Source organism: Vanacampus margaritifer, chromosome 17 (assembly GCF_051991255.1).
Source record: "Vanacampus margaritifer isolate UIUO_Vmar chromosome 17, RoL_Vmar_1.0, whole genome shotgun sequence".
Lineage (NCBI taxonomy): Eukaryota > Metazoa > Chordata > Actinopteri > Syngnathiformes > Syngnathidae > Vanacampus > Vanacampus margaritifer.
In genome coordinates, this window is record NC_135448.1 from 17,575,178 (window position 1) to 17,595,024 (window position 19,847).

General features: G+C 41.3%; 3 protein-coding genes across 12 annotated transcripts in view; 1 reads left to right on the forward strand and 2 right to left on the reverse strand.

Moving 5' to 3' along the window:
- On the reverse strand, nt 1–7,154 carry LOC144037698 (14-3-3 protein zeta/delta-like). Of its 3 annotated transcripts, none has more exons than XM_077549380.1 (7): nt 6,988–7,081; nt 6,352–6,480; nt 4,522–4,832; nt 3,286–3,409; nt 2,262–2,425; nt 2,079–2,174; nt 1–1,372 (listed from the first exon to the last, which is right to left on the reverse strand). In XM_077549380.1, exons 3-7 carry the CDS (start codon nt 4,816–4,818, stop codon nt 1,268–1,270), a joined length of 786 nt encoding a protein of 261 aa, XP_077405506.1. In that variant the 5' UTR covers nt 4,819–4,832; nt 6,352–6,480; nt 6,988–7,081; the 3' UTR covers nt 1–1,267. The 3 variants fall into 3 exon arrangements, with proteins under 3 accessions (XP_077405506.1, XP_077405507.1, XP_077405505.1); XM_077549381.1 differs by lacking the exon at nt 6,988–7,081 and adding an exon at nt 6,639–6,933; XM_077549379.1 differs by lacking the exon at nt 6,352–6,480 and having other exon boundaries at nt 6,988–7,154.
- The window catches only part of grhl2b (grainyhead-like transcription factor 2b), a 21,079-nt gene continuing 8,086 nt past the window's right edge, over nt 6,855–19,847 (forward strand). For 2 of the 6 annotated variants that reach the window (XM_077549361.1, XM_077549362.1), the window contains exons 1-6: nt 6,855–7,194; nt 13,492–13,592; nt 14,256–14,367; nt 18,412–18,601; nt 18,759–18,826; nt 18,901–19,237. In XM_077549361.1, the coding sequence (XP_077405487.1) occupies nt 7,049–7,194; nt 13,492–13,592; nt 14,256–14,367; nt 18,412–18,601; nt 18,759–18,826; nt 18,901–19,237 (954 nt within the window). In that variant the 5' untranslated portion in view covers nt 6,855–7,048. Of the gene's footprint in view, nt 7,195–12,661; nt 12,698–13,491; nt 13,593–14,255; nt 14,368–14,391; nt 16,310–18,411; nt 18,602–18,758; nt 18,827–18,900; nt 19,238–19,847 lie in introns of those variants that run through there. The other 4 variants (XM_077549364.1, XM_077549367.1, XM_077549365.1 and 1 more) reach the window with 4 other exon arrangements.
- On the reverse strand, nt 9,542–16,146 carry znf706 (zinc finger protein 706). Of its 3 annotated transcripts, XM_077549403.1 has the most exons (4): nt 16,087–16,146; nt 15,831–15,918; nt 10,583–10,728; nt 9,542–10,233 (listed from the first exon to the last, which is right to left on the reverse strand). In XM_077549403.1, the coding sequence occupies exons 3-4, from the start codon at nt 10,715–10,717 to the stop codon at nt 10,138–10,140; spliced, it is 231 nt and encodes a 76-aa protein (XP_077405529.1). In that variant the 5' UTR covers nt 10,718–10,728; nt 15,831–15,918; nt 16,087–16,146; the 3' UTR covers nt 9,542–10,137. The 3 variants fall into 3 exon arrangements, with proteins under 3 accessions (XP_077405529.1, XP_077405530.1, XP_077405528.1); XM_077549404.1 differs by lacking the exon at nt 16,087–16,146 and having other exon boundaries at nt 15,831–15,926; XM_077549402.1 differs by lacking the exons at nt 15,831–15,918; nt 16,087–16,146 and adding an exon at nt 11,878–12,150.

Below are 19,847 nucleotides of genomic sequence, written 5' to 3' on the forward strand. Positions count from 1 at the left end.
TACTTTGATTTAATATTTTAATTGGGCTCACATGAAAGCACATAACCAAATAACGTATTTAGAGTGCCACCTGCAACGTTTCAAATCCTGCATCCCATCTTTTTTTATTCTATTTTTTTTTTTTTACCCACCATGATTATAAGAAACCAGCACTAATTTGTGTCGACTAAATGGTCCAAAACGCTGCTTCCTACAGTTACTTAGCAAATTAGCATCAACTTTGACTTTCAAAAAGGACGGCGCAAATGCTTCACCTGGTTCAAGCTAAATTCTAGGCAAAATCAAAACTAAAAAAAAAATAAAATAAGTGCTAGTTTTAAAGCACACCTACCTCTCACGCCATACTACGAGAACCACATACATTCCTGGGGTCAAGAGGGGAATAAAATACACACAAAAAGGTAATACAAAATAAACACCTGAATAGAAAAAGTAGCAAAACAAAGTTACAGTATCAGGCCGTTTGTTTTAATCAAGTTGTTCACTTTGTTAAATACGCAAGATATAAACTGAAGAAAAGTCAGCGTGATGGAACGTAACCCTCACAGCAAAAAATGACCAAAAGATGGACAAAAAAAAAAAAAAAAAAAGAGAAAAAAGTCCATTCACACAGAACCATAGCAAGTATGCTGCTTGAGCGCAACGAGAACCCACTGAGCCATTGTGACGCATGTACCATCCGTAAAAAGTAACAGCCGGGTGACGTGAAACGTTGACCACGGTCTAACTACCAACTTGGTCAGATGAAACCGGGATTTTTATTTTATTTTCTTTTTTTGTAAAACGGACGAAATTCAGACGATGGTGACCATTTGTGTTTCATTCGATGCGTTTCAAGGTGTTTTTGTGGACCAAGTGTCACAACCGTTCAAGTAAAAACATACAAAGTATCAAAATATAGTTTGAGGTTTGTTTTTGTCCTGTAATGATGGCAGCTTGCTACCACAAACGACGGTCTAATTTGGAACTAAAAAATAAAATAAAATGAGAATCGGGACTAAACTACACCGGAAAAAAAACATAACATCCATTTTGTTTGACACATTGAGTAATGTTCAATTAAAAAAAAAAATAACTTTTTTTTCCAAATCAGTGGAGATGTTCTTTCGATGAACAAACACATACTGTACTTTACACACTGTGAGTGGAGCGTAAACATACATGTATGTGCATGTATGAGCACACGCACAACCACACACACAACTTAGGCTGGTGAGAGGTAATAAAAATTAAAAAAAAAATCTTTTTTTTCATCTTATGGAGGAGTTCAGTTTTTGACGGCCTCCGCTGGCGCTGCCGCTGGCGCTGGCGCCGGCGCCTCCGCCTCTGCCTCCGCCTCATCGCAATCTGCCTGGACGTCGGACATCCACAGCTGCCATAAAAAAAAAAATTGAAAAATTAAACATAACAGGTCAGACACATAAGTAAGTGCTGAGTCAGGGTTAAATACCGCAACGTTCATGTCAGACAAGCAGGAAAATGGGACATTGCTCCGACCGCTCCTGCCACACCCTAAAGTCTTATGACTCACCAGCATGCTTGTGAGCAATGCTATGCAGATACTAATGACAAGAAGTCAACGACTGATGAGATTTATGTGCGGAGGCTCACATTTATTAAAAATAAATAAATACAAATTGCTTCAAATCAAACGTTATTACCCCCCCCCCCCCCCACCAGTCCATATAAGCGGCCGACTGATTAATCAGACAATATTAGTTTGTAAAAATAGGTAAAATAAATAATAAGGCCGTTGCAGTTTTCACATTAACATAATGACGCTCATTAATAATGTTGGCACACAACAGTAAATATGACACACTATCATGATTTTTCTTTTGTCATTTCTTGCTGCGCATCCTAAAATGTTAAAATAAGACGACATGATGTTCTCTCAAGTCTGCCCCCAAAATGAGCTTATTAACCACAACACTGTTCTCCTTTGGAGATAATGACACCGCCTGAGGGCACTGTGACGGATGTTTTCATTTCATTATGATTGGTAACAAGTGTCAAGGGGCAACGAGGAAAAAAAATATTAAAAATAAAAACATGGAAGAATCGACAAGGCAACTCACAGTCAGATTGTCGCGAAGCAGCTGCATGATCAAGGTGCTGTCTTTATACGAGTCGCTGCTGAGCGAGTCCAGCATTGAAATGGCATCATCAAAGGCCTGGAAAGCAAAGATAAGCAACACATTTGTTTACAGAATAACCTTTAGAAGGAAAAAAAAATATGGCAGAAGAGGGAGATTTGTTACCGTTTTGGCGAGCTCGCAAGCCTTCTGGGGCGAGTTGACGATCTCGTAGTAGAAGACGGAGAAGTTGAGTGCCAGGCCGAGGCGGATGGGATGAGTGGCCTCCATTTCTTTGTGACTGATCTCCAAGGCGTCCTGGTACGACTGTTGGGACTGTTTGATGATTTCTGTCGGGAGAATGGAGGGTGAACGCTAAATTCAAAGTATCACAATCACACAGTCTAGACATTTGAAAGCCGTCTGAGCATTTACATTTTTTTTTATTATTTTATTTTATTTTATTTTTTTTACTTCAGACTAAGGACAAAAAGGGTGTACCTTAAAGGGGATGTCAACCCCCCAAAAAATGTTGGGAAAATAATGTGTTCCATGCAGCCCCATTAGTCTAAATATGGAATTCTGGTTAATATTATGTTAGTGGAATATCCAGCCTTTTTTATCCATCTCAGGGAGCGGCCATTTTGTCACTTGCTGTCGACTGAAGAAGACATCAATGTTGCCCAGGTAACAACCAATCAGAAAACAGGTGAGCTCTGAATGGTTGTTGACTGAGCAACTGTGATGTCATCTTCAATCAACAGCAAGTGACAAAATGGCCGCCCCCTGAGATGGATAAAAAATGACTGGATTTGACTTCATAACTCATATTCCCCAAATGTTATGTTTAGACTAGTGAGGTCACATTTAACATATTGTCAAAGAAATCTTTTAAGGTTGACTTCCACTTTAAGAAGGATAAATGCTGATATCAAAAGTTCAAACCGCTTGCCATAAAGCTGCTTGAGCATTTATTTGCAGCACACAAGTAGGATTTCAAATATATGCTGATACAGCTTTGTGGCAAGCTATTTAAGTATTCAATATCCCACTAGTGCACTGAGTTGTATTACTACTACAGACAAAGTGTGTTAGTACTAGGACCTTAAATTGGCTGTCAAAAAGCTCAACCGACTTTGAATGCAACAGTTCCCGAGTATCCAGGTTAGTCGCTTGGAAACTGAATAATGGCTGGGGTGACTTCACTCACCGTCCTTTTTGTTTCCGCAGGCCACCTCAGCCAGGTAGCGAAAGTAGTCGCCCTTCATTTTCAGGTAGAACACCTTGCTGTCAGGAATTTCAGCTTTGGGAATCAGATGTTTTTCCAGCAAGTCCTGCGAGATGGAGGGAGGGCACAACAGTTGAATGCCACCTTTTGCGGCTTAGGAGGTTTTTTGTTGGCACTTGCGGAAACCTGCAACCTGACCGGGTGACCCTAAGCAGTTAAATTACACGTGGCGCAAAGTAGACACGGTGCAGCCATTTAGTGCACTCTCATTTTATGCAAATCCCTAATCCAGCCACAAGTAGGTCTGTTTGTGCAGCTCACACTCTTCCCTTAAAGAAAATACCATGGTTAAAGTATTGCTAATTCTGATTTCATTGCTCAACTTACGTAAAAGTAAAAAGTGTAGCCTAAAAATGTGCATTTGCACAGAACTAAAAAGGTATTGCACACCGCTTATAACTGAAAAGACCAGAAATTTTAAATATTGTAAATCAAGGGTCCCATTCAAAATCCTAACTGCAGTTGCCTATACGTCTATTAAAAAAGAAAAAAAAGAAAAAAGATTAGCTTGCGTCTTCATGCGCAGGTGTTGAAAAGCATATTTTGACAAAAGTACAAGCGTAGAGAATATAAAGTCATCAGAAAAGCAAATACTTCAAACTAGATACCACAGGGCGACCACCTAACACGAATCTGTACAAGCCAGAACACGATGTTAAAATTAGCCCATGTTCAGGCTGCGATAATGCCATAACTATATTAAATGTGTTAAAAAAAAATGTTTTTTAAAAAACACCATAAATCTAAAACCAATTCTAAAATGCATACCGAAGTAAGTGAGATGCACTATACAGCTCATCGGCCAACGTTTGTAACTTTCAAAACATCGTTACGCTTGGACTGTCGTCAAGGACCCCCTGTACTCTGTAATCTTGACCCGTGGCGGACCCCTGCCCATGAATGGAAAAATTCCAAGCATGGCGCCTATTCATTTGGAAGGAAAAAGGGACGGAAAGCTGTAGGAGGCGTGGCTTGAACTGCCTGTAAACTATGAAACTATAGTAACAGACATGCGGTTTTAAATTCCACTAGTCAGCAGGACACAAAACTCGCATCGGCGTGGTGAATGGAGTCAAAGCCGTTTTAGTTGTGATCCAAAGTGTCATTCGCTTTTGGTCATTCCCTTGACCAACTTGTAAGCAAGCGCGAGAATCTTACCAGAACTTCCTTACAGATGTCGTTAAGCTCCGTCTCGATCTTCTCCCTGTACTCTTTGGCCTGGCCGGCCTTGCTGGCTTCTTCTGACTTAAGCTCCATACTTGACACCACCCTCCACGAGGACCTGCGGGCGCCCACCACGTTCTTGTAGGCGACGGAAAGCAGGTTGCGCTCCTCGTTGGTGAGCTCGGTGGGGGCCTGCTCCGTCACGAGCTTCATGGCCGCCGCCATGTCGTCGTAGCGCTCGGCCTGCTCGGCCAGTTTGGCTTTCTGTACCAGGTTCTCCTTGTCTGCCATGGCTCCTGCGTGGGCTGCGGAAGTATATTGGGGGGTGGGGGGGGGGGGGGTAAGGAAGGAAGGAAGGATGAAGGAGAGTCGGCGAGGAGAAAACAAAAGACACGAGATTAGAGAGACAGGAGAGTTGCCGGGGAGGGTGTGTGGGGGAGGGGCATCTCAGATATGATCAGAGTGAAACCACAATGGATAGCAACTCACTTGCCTTCTTGACTTCTAAAAATACCCAAAAGCCATTAAATTAGGCAAAGACCAATATTTAAAATGGCCGGTAGGTAATCAGTGTGGCATTCTGGCCCTTTTCAAAAGTCGTTGCTGCAACAGAGATCTATTTCAATGCAAAAACATACAAACGTGACACAATTACTCAGACATAAACTATGAAAAGCCAAATATCTTGCTGGTTAACACACTCAATAATCACTTTTAAGTGCCTTTTAATGTAGCACCCCAAATCAGGCGAATAGCGCAAGCATAGATCTTGACAATTTAGACTACATTTACAGGAATAGCAATTGCATTTGTCATGACCCACCATTATACAGCAAACCGTCATCTACTCAAGGCTTCTTCTGTAATAAATACATATTTAAAAAAACTATTCACACTTGTCTGCATTTGTTTGCACTCTTTCTGTAACAAACCCAAAAATGCCAGATGATAGCAGACGGGTGTGTGATGGAAGTTTCCAGAAGAGATCAGACAAGCCCACTCTTAAGGCCTTTTCACGCTGCACTTAACACGCAGCGTGCGGTTAAACCTATTCATTGCATATGCGCTGCAAGGGCGTGCGTTACAGTGTGATGTGCCCTGAAGTTGGGGGAAAAAAAAAAAGATGTCGTAGTGATGTCACAAGACACATCCAATAGGCAGGTGCTGACAGAGTGCTAACAGCAATAGACCAACCAGCAAAAAAAGCCTCCCTGATAACTTCCTGGTGGCTTTTATTCGAGTACAAATTCCAAATGCCACCCATCTTGCACCAGGGCACCGTAGTCCTTGCACACTGCCCCACGATGATCACTTCAACTTGACCAAATGTGATTTCCGTTTATCCTGAGCTTTGGTGGCATACAGAAAGATTTAAAAGATGGAATATGTGGGGGGTTTTAGCTAATAGCTGAGGATATGTTCCACAGAAAAAGACAGGAAAGTACCATGATGGTGAATTGCCAAACAAACAAAAAAAAGGATAAAATCCTAGGGTTAATTAAAGCAAACCACAAATGTAATTTTACCAAAACCCTGCTAACATTTAACCTTCATTTTACTAATCTGTTTGATTTGCATATTTGCTTAATTTACTACAGTCTCGGAATAGTTGACTGACAAGAAAAAAAGGCTAAAGTAGCACACGACTGGCGAGGACCTTTCCTCAAAATGGCAGCCGTCATTAGTGCACAGGTAAAAACATGTACCCGACGCAAATGTAAGCCCCCAAGCGTCTCCCCTGCGGACTTTAAAAGAAAAGGAAAGAAAAAAAGCTTCGAATTCGCGTACCGAGCGAAGGAATGAGAAGGTGAAACGTCGTCTTACCGTGAGACTAGAGAAGACCGTCTTAGAAAAGGAACATTTAGAGTCAAAATGGCACTACTAGCCAGTGAGTCACATCCACCTGCGCCCTTCTGTGGAATGTCGGCTAACCAGGTTTCGCGTCATACACACCTGCACACAAGGAACCGACAAAAATACACACCCAACCCACCGGGAGGAGTATGGAATGTCATATTTTAACATTTAAAACACATCGAGGGGTTTCTTGTAAGGAATTATTTGTACTGGTGACCTCCGTGGGAACTGGAAATAAAAGGAGACTAGCTTACATGTTCGCTAGTGAACGCCCTTTTTTTTTCGCTTCCCGGAAAACAAGTCCGAAAAATGAGCCGTAGCTGGGTTAAATCGTTAATTACGATTCGATCGAATTACGATTGATAGAAAACACGCGAGGAATCGTAATTTTGCGGCGAATAGGAGAGAAATGGAGGCTTCCAACGCGGTCACAGCAACCCGCCGAACAATGAGCGAGCATCACCGCCGCGGTTCTCCATTCAAGCAAATCCGAACCCTCCCCCCCACAAGCCCCGATTGCGTTTTTACGACCCCGCCCGGCATCGACGGGGAAATGGCCCCGCCGTCGGTGCGCCGGAGCGGGGCTCCCCCAGCACGACTAACCTGTGGTCGTCGTTAAAACGGCGCTTGTGTCTTGTTTCCTGATTCCCGGGCCGCACAGCTGATGATCGCTCGCTCGCTCTCCCGCTCGTCCACGGGGTTTCCCTCCAATCAAAGCAGTACAAGCAGGGTCGAGCTGGGACGGATGACGTCACGGGCCGGTTGCCGGGGCAACCGTAGCGAGGAGGGAAAAATGGCGAGAAGACGTCGGTGAGGAACTCGTTTTAAGCATTTACTTAGGTTTAAAAAACGAACGAAGGTGGACTTTTTTTTTTTTATTGTAGCTTTTTTTCCCCTGGCATGTTTCCTTATTTCCTTCCGTCCATCAATGTTGCTTTTTATTCATGCATCCTTGCGTCCATTTTTCTTTCCTCTGCTTAAAGAAGAATGTTCTATGTAGCCCCACTCGTCGAAATACGGTATTTTGGTTAATGTTGCCTTCGTGGAATATGAGTTAAGCAGCAAAATCCAGCAGTTTTTAATTAATATCACAAGGCTGCCATTTTGACACTTGCTTTCGAGTAAAAATGACATCACTGTTGCTCAGGTGCCAGGTAACAACCAATCACAGCTCAGCTTCAGAAAACAGGTGAGCTGTGATTGGTCCTTGCCTGAGCCCCGAACAACTGTGATGTCATCTTCAGTCGATAGCAAGTGTCAAAATGGCCGCCCCCTGAGATGGATAAAAACGGCTGGATTTTGCTGCATAGCTCATATTCCGCAAACGTAATATTAATCAGAATGGCATGTTACACTATGAGGTCACATATAACATATTCTTCTAAAGAAATATTTAAGGGTGACTTCCGCTTTAAAAGGTATTCTGCCTTCCTTTCTGACCTCTTTTCTGCCTTCCCTCCTTCCTTTACTCTGACTTATTTTAAATTTATTGTTCCTTCACTTAAACCTTCTTTTCTGTCTTTTTTATTTTTATTTTGTAGTGGTTTCAGCCGCTTTTATGCCTGCCTACCAGCCTGCCTTTCTGCCATCGTTACATCATACCAGTTTTTATTCGTCCTTCACTTTAACATTTCTGCATTCATCCTTTCCTTCCCTGTTCCTTCCTTCAGAGTCAGACCCACTTTTTTGTTTTGTTTTCTAACTTTGATTAGACTTTTTTTTTGCCTGCTTTTGTTCATCAAGCCTTACTTTCATCCGTTCAATGAAACATACTTTTCTGCCTTTATTTTTCCTCGCCCTCATTTTTTTGTGACCTCTTTATTTCTATCCTTCCCTTCCTTACTTCCTTCTCTCATACCTACTTTTTCCTCCTTCCTTTCTGACCTCTTTTCCTGCCTTCCTTCACCAAAGCCACTTTGGATTCATAGTAAATCCTGCCCCCACTGAAACCAACTTTTCGTATTCCTTTTTCTTTTCCTCCATTGCTTAAACCTGATTTTCGTCCATGTCAGACCTCCTTCCTTTCATTCTTTCCTTTCCTCGGACCTGCTTTTTTTTCTCATAGCCTTTGGCTTAAACGTACTTTTCTGCATTCCATCCTTCATTCCCTCCTTCCTTTTTGTCACACCTGTTTTTGTTCTTCCATCCTTCCTTTTGTTGCTCAAACCTGCTTTTCTGCTTCCTTATTCCTTTTCATGCTTTTTCTTCTTTCCTTCCTAACGTCATTCCTTCCCTCTTGTCTACCTTCCTATTTTTCTGTCCTCAAACCCACATGTCGGTGATATGAAACAGAAAACACTTCAACTTTTGATGACATAAGTAGAAAGGCTCTTAAGTGACTAACGTGGGAAATGATGCAACATTCATCAGGTTTTGCCAGTGACGTTTTGGGTGGGGTTTCAAGTTTCTCCGAGTGAGTGGCTGGCGATGAACTTACTTTTAAAAAAAGAGCACACACAAGCTATTACCGAGACAACCTCCTCGCTTGAATTCAACATTGAGCTCGGTATTGTGCAGTTCCCACCAGGGTGTGTCTGAAAATAGATGACCTATAGCTGCTGGGAATTAATTCTTCCACCTCATTAAGACAGTTAATTTCATTTTGCGCCTCATTTTTGCACCCATTAATTCAGCCTGCTTTCAGACTTTTACATGTTTGAGGTAAAACCAGCATTTCAGATACTTTATCCATCCAATTAAAAAATATTTCATTAAACACCTCGTACTGTCAATTTGTGCGCGACTCTGCAAAAAAAGAAAAATGGTTTCTTATGATGGTGGCGTAATAATCTCGTGAGCAGTAAAACTCTTCAATTTATTAATTATCTGTAGCACTTGTCTTCATTAGGGTCATGGGTGAGCATCAAACTGTAACAGAAGAAATGCAGGACCCAGCAAAAGCTTTAAATGTTAGTAATTAAGCTTATAGTTTATTGTTCTTCTGTCCATCAATTTTCTATAGCGCTTGTCCTCATTAAGGTTTTCACTGTATGCTTTTGGAACAGTTAAGTTGATTCGAACGTGAACCCGAGCGTGAGAATTGTTTCAGACAGGAAGTAGGCGTTTTGATTCAGTCATGGCGGCGATGTTGTTGTGTTTTGACTCATTTCCTGCTGCTGTACATATAATAGTAGAAATAAATTCAAAGAGGCACATGTACCACAAAGTAAAATTTAATAAAACACTATAATACATAAGTGAGCATACATTCCAGTTCCTGACACTTTCCTGTAAATTGTTAAATCTTTGTATTTATTTTTAAAGTAGCAGCCTGGCCGATTAGTGACGAGCCAACATTGAGGATTAGGATTAGCAAGGTAAAATGAATAATACAGTGTTAAACGACGACGCGTGAGGAATATGATCCCTCTTACGACAGTGAATGGATTCATAATAGCAACAATTGTCGTCCTGATCACAACTAAACCACGTGCAATTCCCCCCCAAAACCAGGTCGAACCCCGGACCAAGAGTAGCACTAGGACATAGAAAAAGTTAAATCGTCACAGAAATGTACGATGATGGCTCAGCATGAAAATCATTCCATGTGCACGACATATCAGGAAGTCTTCATTTGTCACCGGGCGGGGGGGAAAGGATTCAGGATTAGTTTGACTTCCCATTTGGCGATGTCACTCTTAATGTTAAAAAGAAAACAAAACAAGAAGAGTGCAGAGCTGGTACGAGAGCGGCCTCAAGGAAGTCGTTGTCATCCATGTGAGAGGGGAAGGGGAGGGTTTTTTTTTTTTTTTTTTATGCCTCCACATCTTCCAGCTCAGGGGGCAAAGGGCATTTGGGATGCTTGCTCTCAAAGTGCTGCTTGAAGGTTTTGGGGTCGGGCATCTGCGACTGCAGAGAGAAAAACAGACAGATCTTATTACTGCAGTGACCGTCAACAGCAAACGCTTTCAAATATCGAATCGAGGGGGAAATATGGCGTTAAAGTCCCTGTTCATTTAAATGACTTGTAAATTTGACACACCACATGTTGTCAAATAACCCTGCCTAAATTTGAATGATTAAAAAAAAAATATTCACAAAGTATATAAAATGAGGCTTCAAAATCATGACAAATATTCGTCTCATATCTTTTTTTTATGCCTACACGTAGCTACACACCAGTCCTGATGTGTGACATTTTTAGCTCTATTGTCATGGTATGAAGGGTCAACCAGCGAATTAAAAACAAAATACTCACTCGGCACACAGCACAGGTAAAGACGAGCGCTGCCTTGGCCGCCGTCTTCTGGTCGTGCCCTTTAGCCTTCTTCATCTCGGCCTGCTTCTTGGCATTCTTCTGTTGCGACTGGATCTTTTGATGTCCACGGGCCATAGTGATCAAATCTAGCGTGAAATAAATACAGGTATTGTTTATTATACGCATGAAAAATGTATTCACTACAAATTATTTCTTAGTTCATCTATGACAACTACATAACTATGAAATATTACATTAGACAGGTGAAGCGTGGATTAACCAGTGGTGAGAGTAACTAAGAAATACTTGTGTGTGTGAGCAAGCACATTGGTATCGTGACAGTACATTAAAAATGACTCAGACAATTATTTTATTATGACAACGACATGTGCCCTGCGATTGGGCTGTCTTGGGTGCGCCCTACTTCTCTTGCCAAAAGTCATTATTAGGGGAAGACTGAAGACTGTAAAATTGTCCACCAAAGGTGTGAATGTGAATGAGAATTTTATGTCACTCGTTGCACTGGTAGTACAGATATCTATAAGTGCACAGTTTTGTATAATTAACAAGTAGGTGACCTACTAGAAGTTGTCTTTACTAGTATATGGACCTTAAAGTGGATATAAAGGCTAAAAGGGCTTTCCCTGTGTGGCTGTATTATAGCAAACGTTCACTGATGTTAAATGGACAAACTGACCAACATATCTTAAGACACAACCAGTGGTAACTTTAAAATGGACGTTTGCACCCAAAAATGCTCAATGGTACGAGGCCTGTTTGCTCAGTCTATAAATAGTTCACTATTACATTATTAGCCAGGAACGACATCAGTTTTGCACACAATTGATAAAAACACAACCAAACTTGTCTGATACGAGAGAAATATATTTCGTGCATAATGTGAACTTTAAACGAGTTAAAATAACCCGTTTTTGCCTGTAATCTGCTTTCGTTTTTAGTGTTGCATTTAGGAACATATTGGAAAATTAGTTAACGTCCAATTAGCATTCGGCTAACACAATCTGACAGTCAAACGCCGCGTGTTCTTACAAAATACTTGAACGGGATCATACATAAGACGTCGAACGATCTTATAAAGTAATCCACGTGGGCCCGATATGACAAATATTGACAATTGGGCATAATGGAGCAGTGATTGTAACGTGGATTAGCATTCCAGTTAGCCAGCCCCCTCTCATTCGGCAATGTATAAGGCATTTCCTCGGCGCAAGTTAGCCACCCTAGCACGCTAATGCTATACTATTTTGCACCTTATTGTAATGTTGTAAACTTACCTCCTATAAGGAGTTTGTAAACGTGTCGTTCTCACGGAGCTTAAACAAATAACGTGACAGCTGCTAAATTCCCACTGACAAGATGACGTCGCTGGTAGATTCAAAGACTGTCGTAAATACAAGTTCTATAGATCCAAATGTCTAAATTTAACGGAAATAAGGAAAACATCGTCATGACCTTATGTATGAATCTTTTTAAATCCCTCTAAATAAAGGTGACGGTTCAGTTTCAACATTTACTCGCTCGTAAAACCGCAATGTTTGCACGTTTCCGGGGATGTTCGAGTGAGCGTTGAAGTCCCCATCGAGAGCGATGACGTTGAGGACGTTGCCCCCACGTGGTAGAGTGAGGAAGGTACGCATTTTCGTGCTCATTTTTACTACACTCAACATTGAATAAGATAAGCCGTGTTAAAAATAGATGGAACACTTTTTTTACGCATTGGTTTAAAATTTGTTACATGATTTCTCTTTAAATGTGAATAAATGTCAAATAAGAGATCAAATGAAAGCAAATTTTCAATTTAATTAATACTCTAAATTGATAGGCGTGAATGTGATTTGTTCTGTCTATATGTGCCCGGCGCCTGACTGGCAACTAGTCTAGGGTGTGACCCGCTTCTCTCGCCAAAAGTCATTAGGTTAAATGAAGACTCTAAATTGTCTATAGGTGTGAATGTAATGTTATTTTGTCTGTCCCTGCAATTGGCTGGGATAGGCCCCATTTAACCCATGTTCCAATGACGACGAGAATCCAAAGCATATCACATCATGTTAACACAAGTCAACTGAATCATGTCATGACTGAAATCTTATCCCGGTGAGAAAAATTTCCAGCCGTCCGCATGTCCTTATCACCTTCCTACTTCTTTTTTTCTATCATAGGAAAAGTGAGATGAGCCTTTTGTGAATGGGGAAAAGTGTGTGAGGGGAACGCCCGAGTGGCCTGCAGGCACCTTCTTGCTGTTGTGCAGGGACTTGCTAGATTACAAGACCCAGGGTGGGGTTGTCAAGCCCCAGGGGGCCGGACAGCGTGAAAGCAAATCTTCCAGGTGTCAGCGAGTCAATAATTGCGGAAAATATCTCGTTTCCAAGATCGGGACGACGGCGACAACCGTTATTACTCATGGACAGCCGCCATATTTGATGTGACAAAGTGTAATTTAAAGCTTCATATCATGATCTTCTTGAAGGAGCACACATTCATGTCCCACAACTACCCGCAATATAAGTGAAAATCCACGATATAGACAGACCGTTTACGTTATTTAATATATAGTTTTACCAGGCGTTTATTTACTAAGTCGGTTGTTGCTTCAAGAAGTATTTGTATACGTTTATGGGCAGATTTGCCACATCCAATATGGCGGACACAACGGCTTAGCGAGTCAAGCCGCTGAACTTGACAGCATGGACATGCCGACTAAATGACCATGAACACGTGACAACTTTGCTACCAAACTGGGTGCATTTTTGTCGCTTTCAGAGCCCCCGTACGTTCCCCAAATCCACGTTACCACTTCAGCTGTGGAAGGCCATCCCATCGCCCGGTTCCCAAACGTAAGAGGAAGCTGCCTTTTAACCGTCCTCATCTGACACTTCCTCTCCTTTCAGCCTCCCGTTTCCAACCGACCGGTTTTGCCACAATGTTGCCGGACCAGTCGAACCGTGCAGCACGGCGCAGTCACAACAACAACAACAATCTGCCCGATGTGGTATGCTTTGGATCGGAGTGGGATGACTTTTGTGCTTCAGGGCTGCATTTAATTTGATTGACACTAGGAGAGGAAAAAAACAGCTAAATTATTTCAACAAATAAAATTGTGTATCTTAATATAATTTATGATAATATTTTTATTGTATTATTTATAAATCATTTAGCTAATTATTTAAATATATATATATATATTACTATTGCTTTATATAATTCCAGACAGTAAACAAATAAAATAAAATAAATAAATAAATAAAATATTGATAAATAATACTATAAAATATATGATAATGAATAGATAAATAAATGCAAAATAGATTTGAATTGAGCTAAGACAGGAATTTTTGGCCATTCAAAATTTTCAATGAATTTACTACAGCCCTCAGAGGGGAATAATGTGGTATGCCTTGGAACATGAGCATACATATGTCAACTGTCGACTCAAAACCCTTCATAGTTGTCACTTGTCAGTGTGAGTGTTAATGGTTGTCTTTCTGCCACTTTCACGTCGCCTGAAAAGTCTGCATTTTCTCTCTTAACTGTAACACATAATATAACTGCCGTTTTAGCCCACACTCATTTTGGATTGCTTTTTGCGCCTCGGATGAGGCAATTTTGCCACATATCTGTATGAAATAGTCTCTCTCCCTCTGTCCATGTATAGGACAAATCCTCCCATCTCACCTGCCTGCACTCGCTCGGGGTTCTGGAGCTGCCAAACGGGTTGACTCCCAATCCAGGGGCCAAGTCCGGACAAGTAAAAAAAAAAGCGTCTGGTATGTAGGATTTTCTTTTCTTTTTTTTCTTTCACATACACAGAAGGCAGGAGGAGGCATGGGAACGGGAATTCTTGAGCGTCTTGGTAGCTGACGTCTCAGTCTTGCCCGTGCCTGCTTGGAGTCGCAACGTCTCAACTGTCACAATGTCACATGGTAAACAACAGAGTTCGAGATGATCGTGTTCAGAATTTACCACTCACATTCAAACTCATATGAAATAGGAGTCAGCACAGACCTGCCACCTTTTAAAGTGACTTATCAATCAAGTTCAGATGTTCTAGTAGGCTTTTCCTGACATTAGTTTTTTTTTTTGGGCCCATCTGTATGTTCTAAACATCACGTTTTCCCGCCACTGCATTGGTTTACTAGAGCATTTGTTATCAACACTTTCATCTCCACCTCGCTCTCCTTGTGTTGTGTTTGTGGGCCGAAAAGGGACTCCACCTGTATTTATCTAGCGCACACAACACAGAGAGCGCCGCAAAGGCCCCAGCTGCTCGTCCAACAAATAAGACGGGAAGAACATGTCTGTATCTGACGAACAAACGCCCGCGTGCACGAGGGGATGACACACTGACGGTTAAACTGAACCTAGAATGTTCTTTTCCTTAAAAAAAAAAAAAAAAAAAAGATTTCCATAAACGATCACCAGAGACTTTCATATGCAAATAAGCGCCTGTCTTTTTGTCCCGTCAACAACTTGCTAGCATCCAAACCGTTTTCATAAAAAAAAAAAAGACAAATAGAAATACACTAAATATAAAAAGTTTATTCTATTTTCCCTGTTACTACTTCTCATTTATTGGTACTGGCTTGTGAACTTTTCAGCTAAATAAACAGAGCTGAATTAGCATTGAGGTGGTGATTGTAGGAGCCAAACATGCACCTGCATTGTTTGCTGTTGGCCTGACTGATTCCAAACACTGCGATGTGGTCACACAATGGCTTCATTAAGGGGACAATGGCATTGTGTCAACTAATGACAGGCCTCCTCCCTGCCCTTTTCCCCTTTACTCTGACAAGGTGGGCAAACTTTTGAGCCCAAGGGCCACGTTTGAGTTTTAAAACGGATAGATGAGCAGGCTAATTGTATTGTTCCTAGTAAATGTATTTATAATCAATTGAACAATTACAGTATACAAGATATAAAAAGTCTTCACACCCCTATTCAAATGATTGTGATCAAATGAGACCAAGACAAACCACTTCACTTTAGTATGTTGCGATAGTTGTTTTAAAGTGCTTTATTAATAAAGTTGAGTTGAATATTTTTATTTATTTTTTACTTTACTTACAGTTAATTGATAATTGCACTTTTTAATATATTGCTTTTTTTTTTACTCATAGTTTAATTGGTTACATAAAATGAATCAGTTAAAAATACTTGAAGAAAGAAATTAATACAAAACCTATCCAAACGAATGTTCGGTGGTCCATTTGTAGCGAGGGAGGATCTTTACCTGCTCTTCCTGGGCTCTCAGCCAATCAACAGCTAGCTTTCTTCACCGGCCAGCCAATCAGCGGCGACCTCACCTTCCCCTCGTTCGCCTGTGAAAGAATTTCCCAAAGCTAAGCGATTAAGCGACGCCAAATACAAACATCGTCGCGTTGACGTGTATTAATCATGTTGGGATCGTGATAAAGTGCTAAAGTCGACTTGTGTGTACGGAAAGGGAGCGGAGGGAGGGTAACAAAACAAAAAACCGCGGGATTTACCTGCCTGGAAGAGAGACGAGAGGGTGGCGGTGCGGGGGTGACAGGAGGAGGAGAAGTAAAAAAAAAAAAAAAAGCAGTCGAAAAAAAAAAGAAAAGTAGACTTACCTGTACGCCAACTTCTGCCAACCCGCTCCCTCTTATCACCTGCTCCGACTTGAAAGTCCAGTTCCACCAGGCACCAAGCCGGGGAGAGGAGGTGAAATATGTCACAGGAGACAGACAAGTAAGTGATCTCGCCTGCGGAGACGATCTTTGACTCTCGGACCGAACTGGGGAGGGGGGGGGGGTCCCACTTTTTTTTCTTTCTTTCTCGCTTTGGACTCACTTTTGGGGGAAATCATTAAAAAATACTTGTTGCATTTGAGGAATAGTCGCTTACTAGTCATTTTGCATCACTTGTAGGTCTTTGATGATGTGAAGTTATGGAGGGAAATGTAAACGAGGGGAGCTTGTTTTGGATTCGCTGGTTTTTCTTTTTGACCAAAGGAAATACCTTCAAACATGCATGGACTTTTTTCTTCTTCTTTTTTTACTTCAATATTTGCATTTTGCATGACACTGCACCAGCCCTACGGCTTTGTGTAAAAAAAAAAACACATTAATAGCGGGTGATTATTCATCACAACTAGTAATGACATGGCGTGTGCCGTTAAAGCCTCTCAAACTTGTAGTTTGAATCATTTTTCATTTAGGCCTATAGGCCTAAATGTTTGTAAAACTTGTGAATGCAATTTTGGCATTTAATTTGACTTTAGTTGTTTTGTACATGTATTTCCTCAGCTACGCATGTGCATTGATATGCACTCATCACATGTAAATGTATTAAGTAATTGGTGATTAAATTAGTTTGATTTGACTCAATGACTTTTTGTCTGCAAATGTATTTTATTATTATTACTGGTTCTGCTAATAACGTACAATAACTTATAACCACTTGGGTTTATAGGTTAGGCTAAATAGTTGTTGTTTTTTCAAATTGATGAAACTATGTAGCCAATTTTATTCTTACCTGAATACTCATTTAAAAAGAAGTTGCATTTATAGTTCATTTTGCTTGTTTGTATTTTCTGTACGTTTAAAAAACATAGTAATATTATTTGTAATACAGTATATATATATTTTAAAAAGTTACAATATTTGGTTACCCCTGGGCGTTATTTGACCGTTTTTTGGCTTTTTGTTGGTTCTGACCAAGCCATTTCAAAATAAAATAACGCCCAGGGGTTAACCTGAACCTTTTTAAATTTAGAATTATTGGTTAATATTGCTCTTTAAAAAAATATTCTAATAATGCAAATAATGCAATAACAATGTAATATTTCATGTTATGTTTTGTAGAAGAATGCTTGTCATTTTTTCTCATTTATAGAAACATATGTAACACATAATTTTTTGCTTATTTTTTTAAAATAAGCCTAACCTGAATACTAATTCCAGTTAGCAAACGAAACGATGGTACATTTCAAATTGATGTTGCATGCACAAAAACATCAAACACAAAAGTTAAACAAAAGTAACACAATCCACAAGAATAAAGGTAAAAAAAAAAACAAAGCAAAAAACACTTTTAAAAAAACACATTAAAATAACGGCCATGTGGTTGCCATGGTGATGTATTAAAAACAGACTCTTTAAGCGATGCATCAAATGCATGCTGTTTCTCAATTGGTTTAAGTGTTACTGGAAGGTGTGTGCGGCCAAGGCGCGACCGCTAATACGTATGTCGCCTTGTGTAACATTTGCCGGGCGCCGAGTTGACAAGCGGCCAAACTAAAGATGTTGTGACAACACGCCTGTTCAACCACTCTTTGTCATCTTTACTCCTAAAGTGGGAAAAGGGTTAGCAAACGTAAGCTTCTTGCACGTGACACAGCCCAGAGCCAAGATCTGAACCCACAACCTCTCAAATGTGACAACTGTGTTGCTAAGTAAAATGGCAGCACCAAAGCATGATAACAGTCTCTTAGATGATGATCCATTTCTGCTGAGGATATGTTGCTAACCAATTCAGCAGCGCAGAAGACACCCTCTGACGATGATCTTTAGCTCCTGAGCCCTTTCCAACTATGTTGCTCACCAAAACAGCAGCGCGTACTGAATCATATAAACCACTAACATGATGATTAAAAAATTTCACTTTTATCCTAATGTCCTTATGCTCACAACCTGCTGTTCCACCATCGGCCTGTAGGTGGTTAATGTCCAATTCTCCTGATGAACCCCTTTCCTGTTTAATTTAAAAGTCAAACTTGGTCCTTGTTCTGAAAGCTTTGCCAAGCTTTGTTTCACAAAGTAACTGTGGTGGTCTTTGTGGCGCCCGCCCAGCAAACGTCTAGTGGTGGTCGTCCCCAACGAGAGCTCCTTCCCGGCGGTGCGGCGGGCATACACCAGCGAGGATGAGGCGTGGCGCTCGTACCTGGAGAACCCACTGACGGCCGCCACCAAGGCCATGATGAGCATCAACGGCGACGAGGACAGCGCCAACGCTCTGGGCCTCCTCTATGACTACTACAAGGTCAAAATGTTCAATTACGTTGACAGGTTAAAAGACACATGAATGGTGGGAAAAGTTTTTTTTATGATTTGGCATATGAACAGGGGTGTGTAGACTTTGTATATCCGCTGTAAATTGTAAGCTGCATAATACAAGTCTGTCCTTGTTGTTCTTCCAGGTTCCTAAAGAAAAAAGACTCCTGACCACTCCCAAAGTTACGGAAATAACGCAAGAGCAGGAGAAAAGGTTGGTAAACTCGCTAAATGGCTAAACAAATAGTCGTCTTTTGTTTCTGGCATCGCAGTTTTGTGTTTGTCCAGGTTGCCTAGCAACCCCAACGGCGTTGAAGCCGAGGCGTTGGACAACCGCGTCCAGGTCCTGAAGTCGGTCCCCGTCAACCTGTCGCTCAACATGGAGCACCCGGGCGGCCCCGATTCGGGCGGCGCGCCTTCCGTGGCCCTGGTCAAGGCCGACTCCTACGTGCCCGTCTACATGACGGCGGGCGCCGGGCTCCACTACCGCGTGGACGGCGAGGAGGCGTCGCGAGTGGTCTACGAGCAGAGCCCCTATGAGGTGACCACCGTCAGCCACAGTTCCTACGTGAAGGAGGACCAGCGGAGCCCGCCGGACAGTCCCTTTGACGAGGACAGGGACACGGTGAGCAATGACTCAGTCGGGAACCAGCCCTGGAATTTGCCCAAAATGGCTGCTTCAAACCAAAATGGCGGACTCCCTGTTCAATTTCAAGAATGGGCCTTTGAGACTTTTTCATACATCCTGTCATGTGAGACATGTCCACCAAGTTTGGTGTTGAGTAGTAAAACTGGTGATGGGGGCTGATTTTTCTCCACTAACTTTCTAACAAAATACAAGGCCTACGATTTGCTCAAAATGGCTGCTTCGAACCAAAATGGCAGACTCCCTATTTCATTTCAAACATGGGTTTTTGAGACTTTTTCTTGTGTCCCACCAAAAGGAACTTGTCCATCAAATTGAATTCCAGTCGCTTAATCTGGTGTCAGGGGCTAATTCTTTTAACTCATTCACTGCCATTGACGGCTATATACGTCAAAAATACATTTTTTCCACTTTTGTTAACAAGAGTATGAAAACCTAGAAAAAACGATTACTGTACATTTTAAACAGATATAAAATTAACTATTAAAGCCTTGTGATTAATAACAATTAGATAAAAATAACCGCCTGACGTGATTAAAAAATATATTATTAAAAATTAGGGGCGTCAGGTGATTAAAATGTTTAATAC

Coding starts and splice junctions, on each gene's coding strand:
- znf706 (XM_077549403.1), bottom strand. CDS start 10,717: ATGGCCCGTGGACATCAAAAGATCCAGTCGCAACAGAAGAATGCCAAG. Junction 10,234..10,582: donor TTACCTGTGCTGTGTGCCGA/GTGAGTATTTTG, acceptor TTCTCTCTGCAG/TCGCAGATGCCCGACCCCAA.
- LOC144037698 (XM_077549379.1), bottom strand. CDS start 4,818: ATGGCAGACAAGGAGAACCTGGTACAGAAAGCCAAACTGGCCGAGCAG. Junction 2,175..2,261: donor CTTGCGAGCTCGCCAAAACG/GTAACAAATCTC, acceptor TTTGCTTTCCAG/GCCTTTGATGATGCCATTTC. Junction 1,373..2,078: donor TGCTTCGCGACAATCTGACT/GTGAGTTGCCTT, acceptor TTTTTATGGCAG/CTGTGGATGTCCGACGTCCA.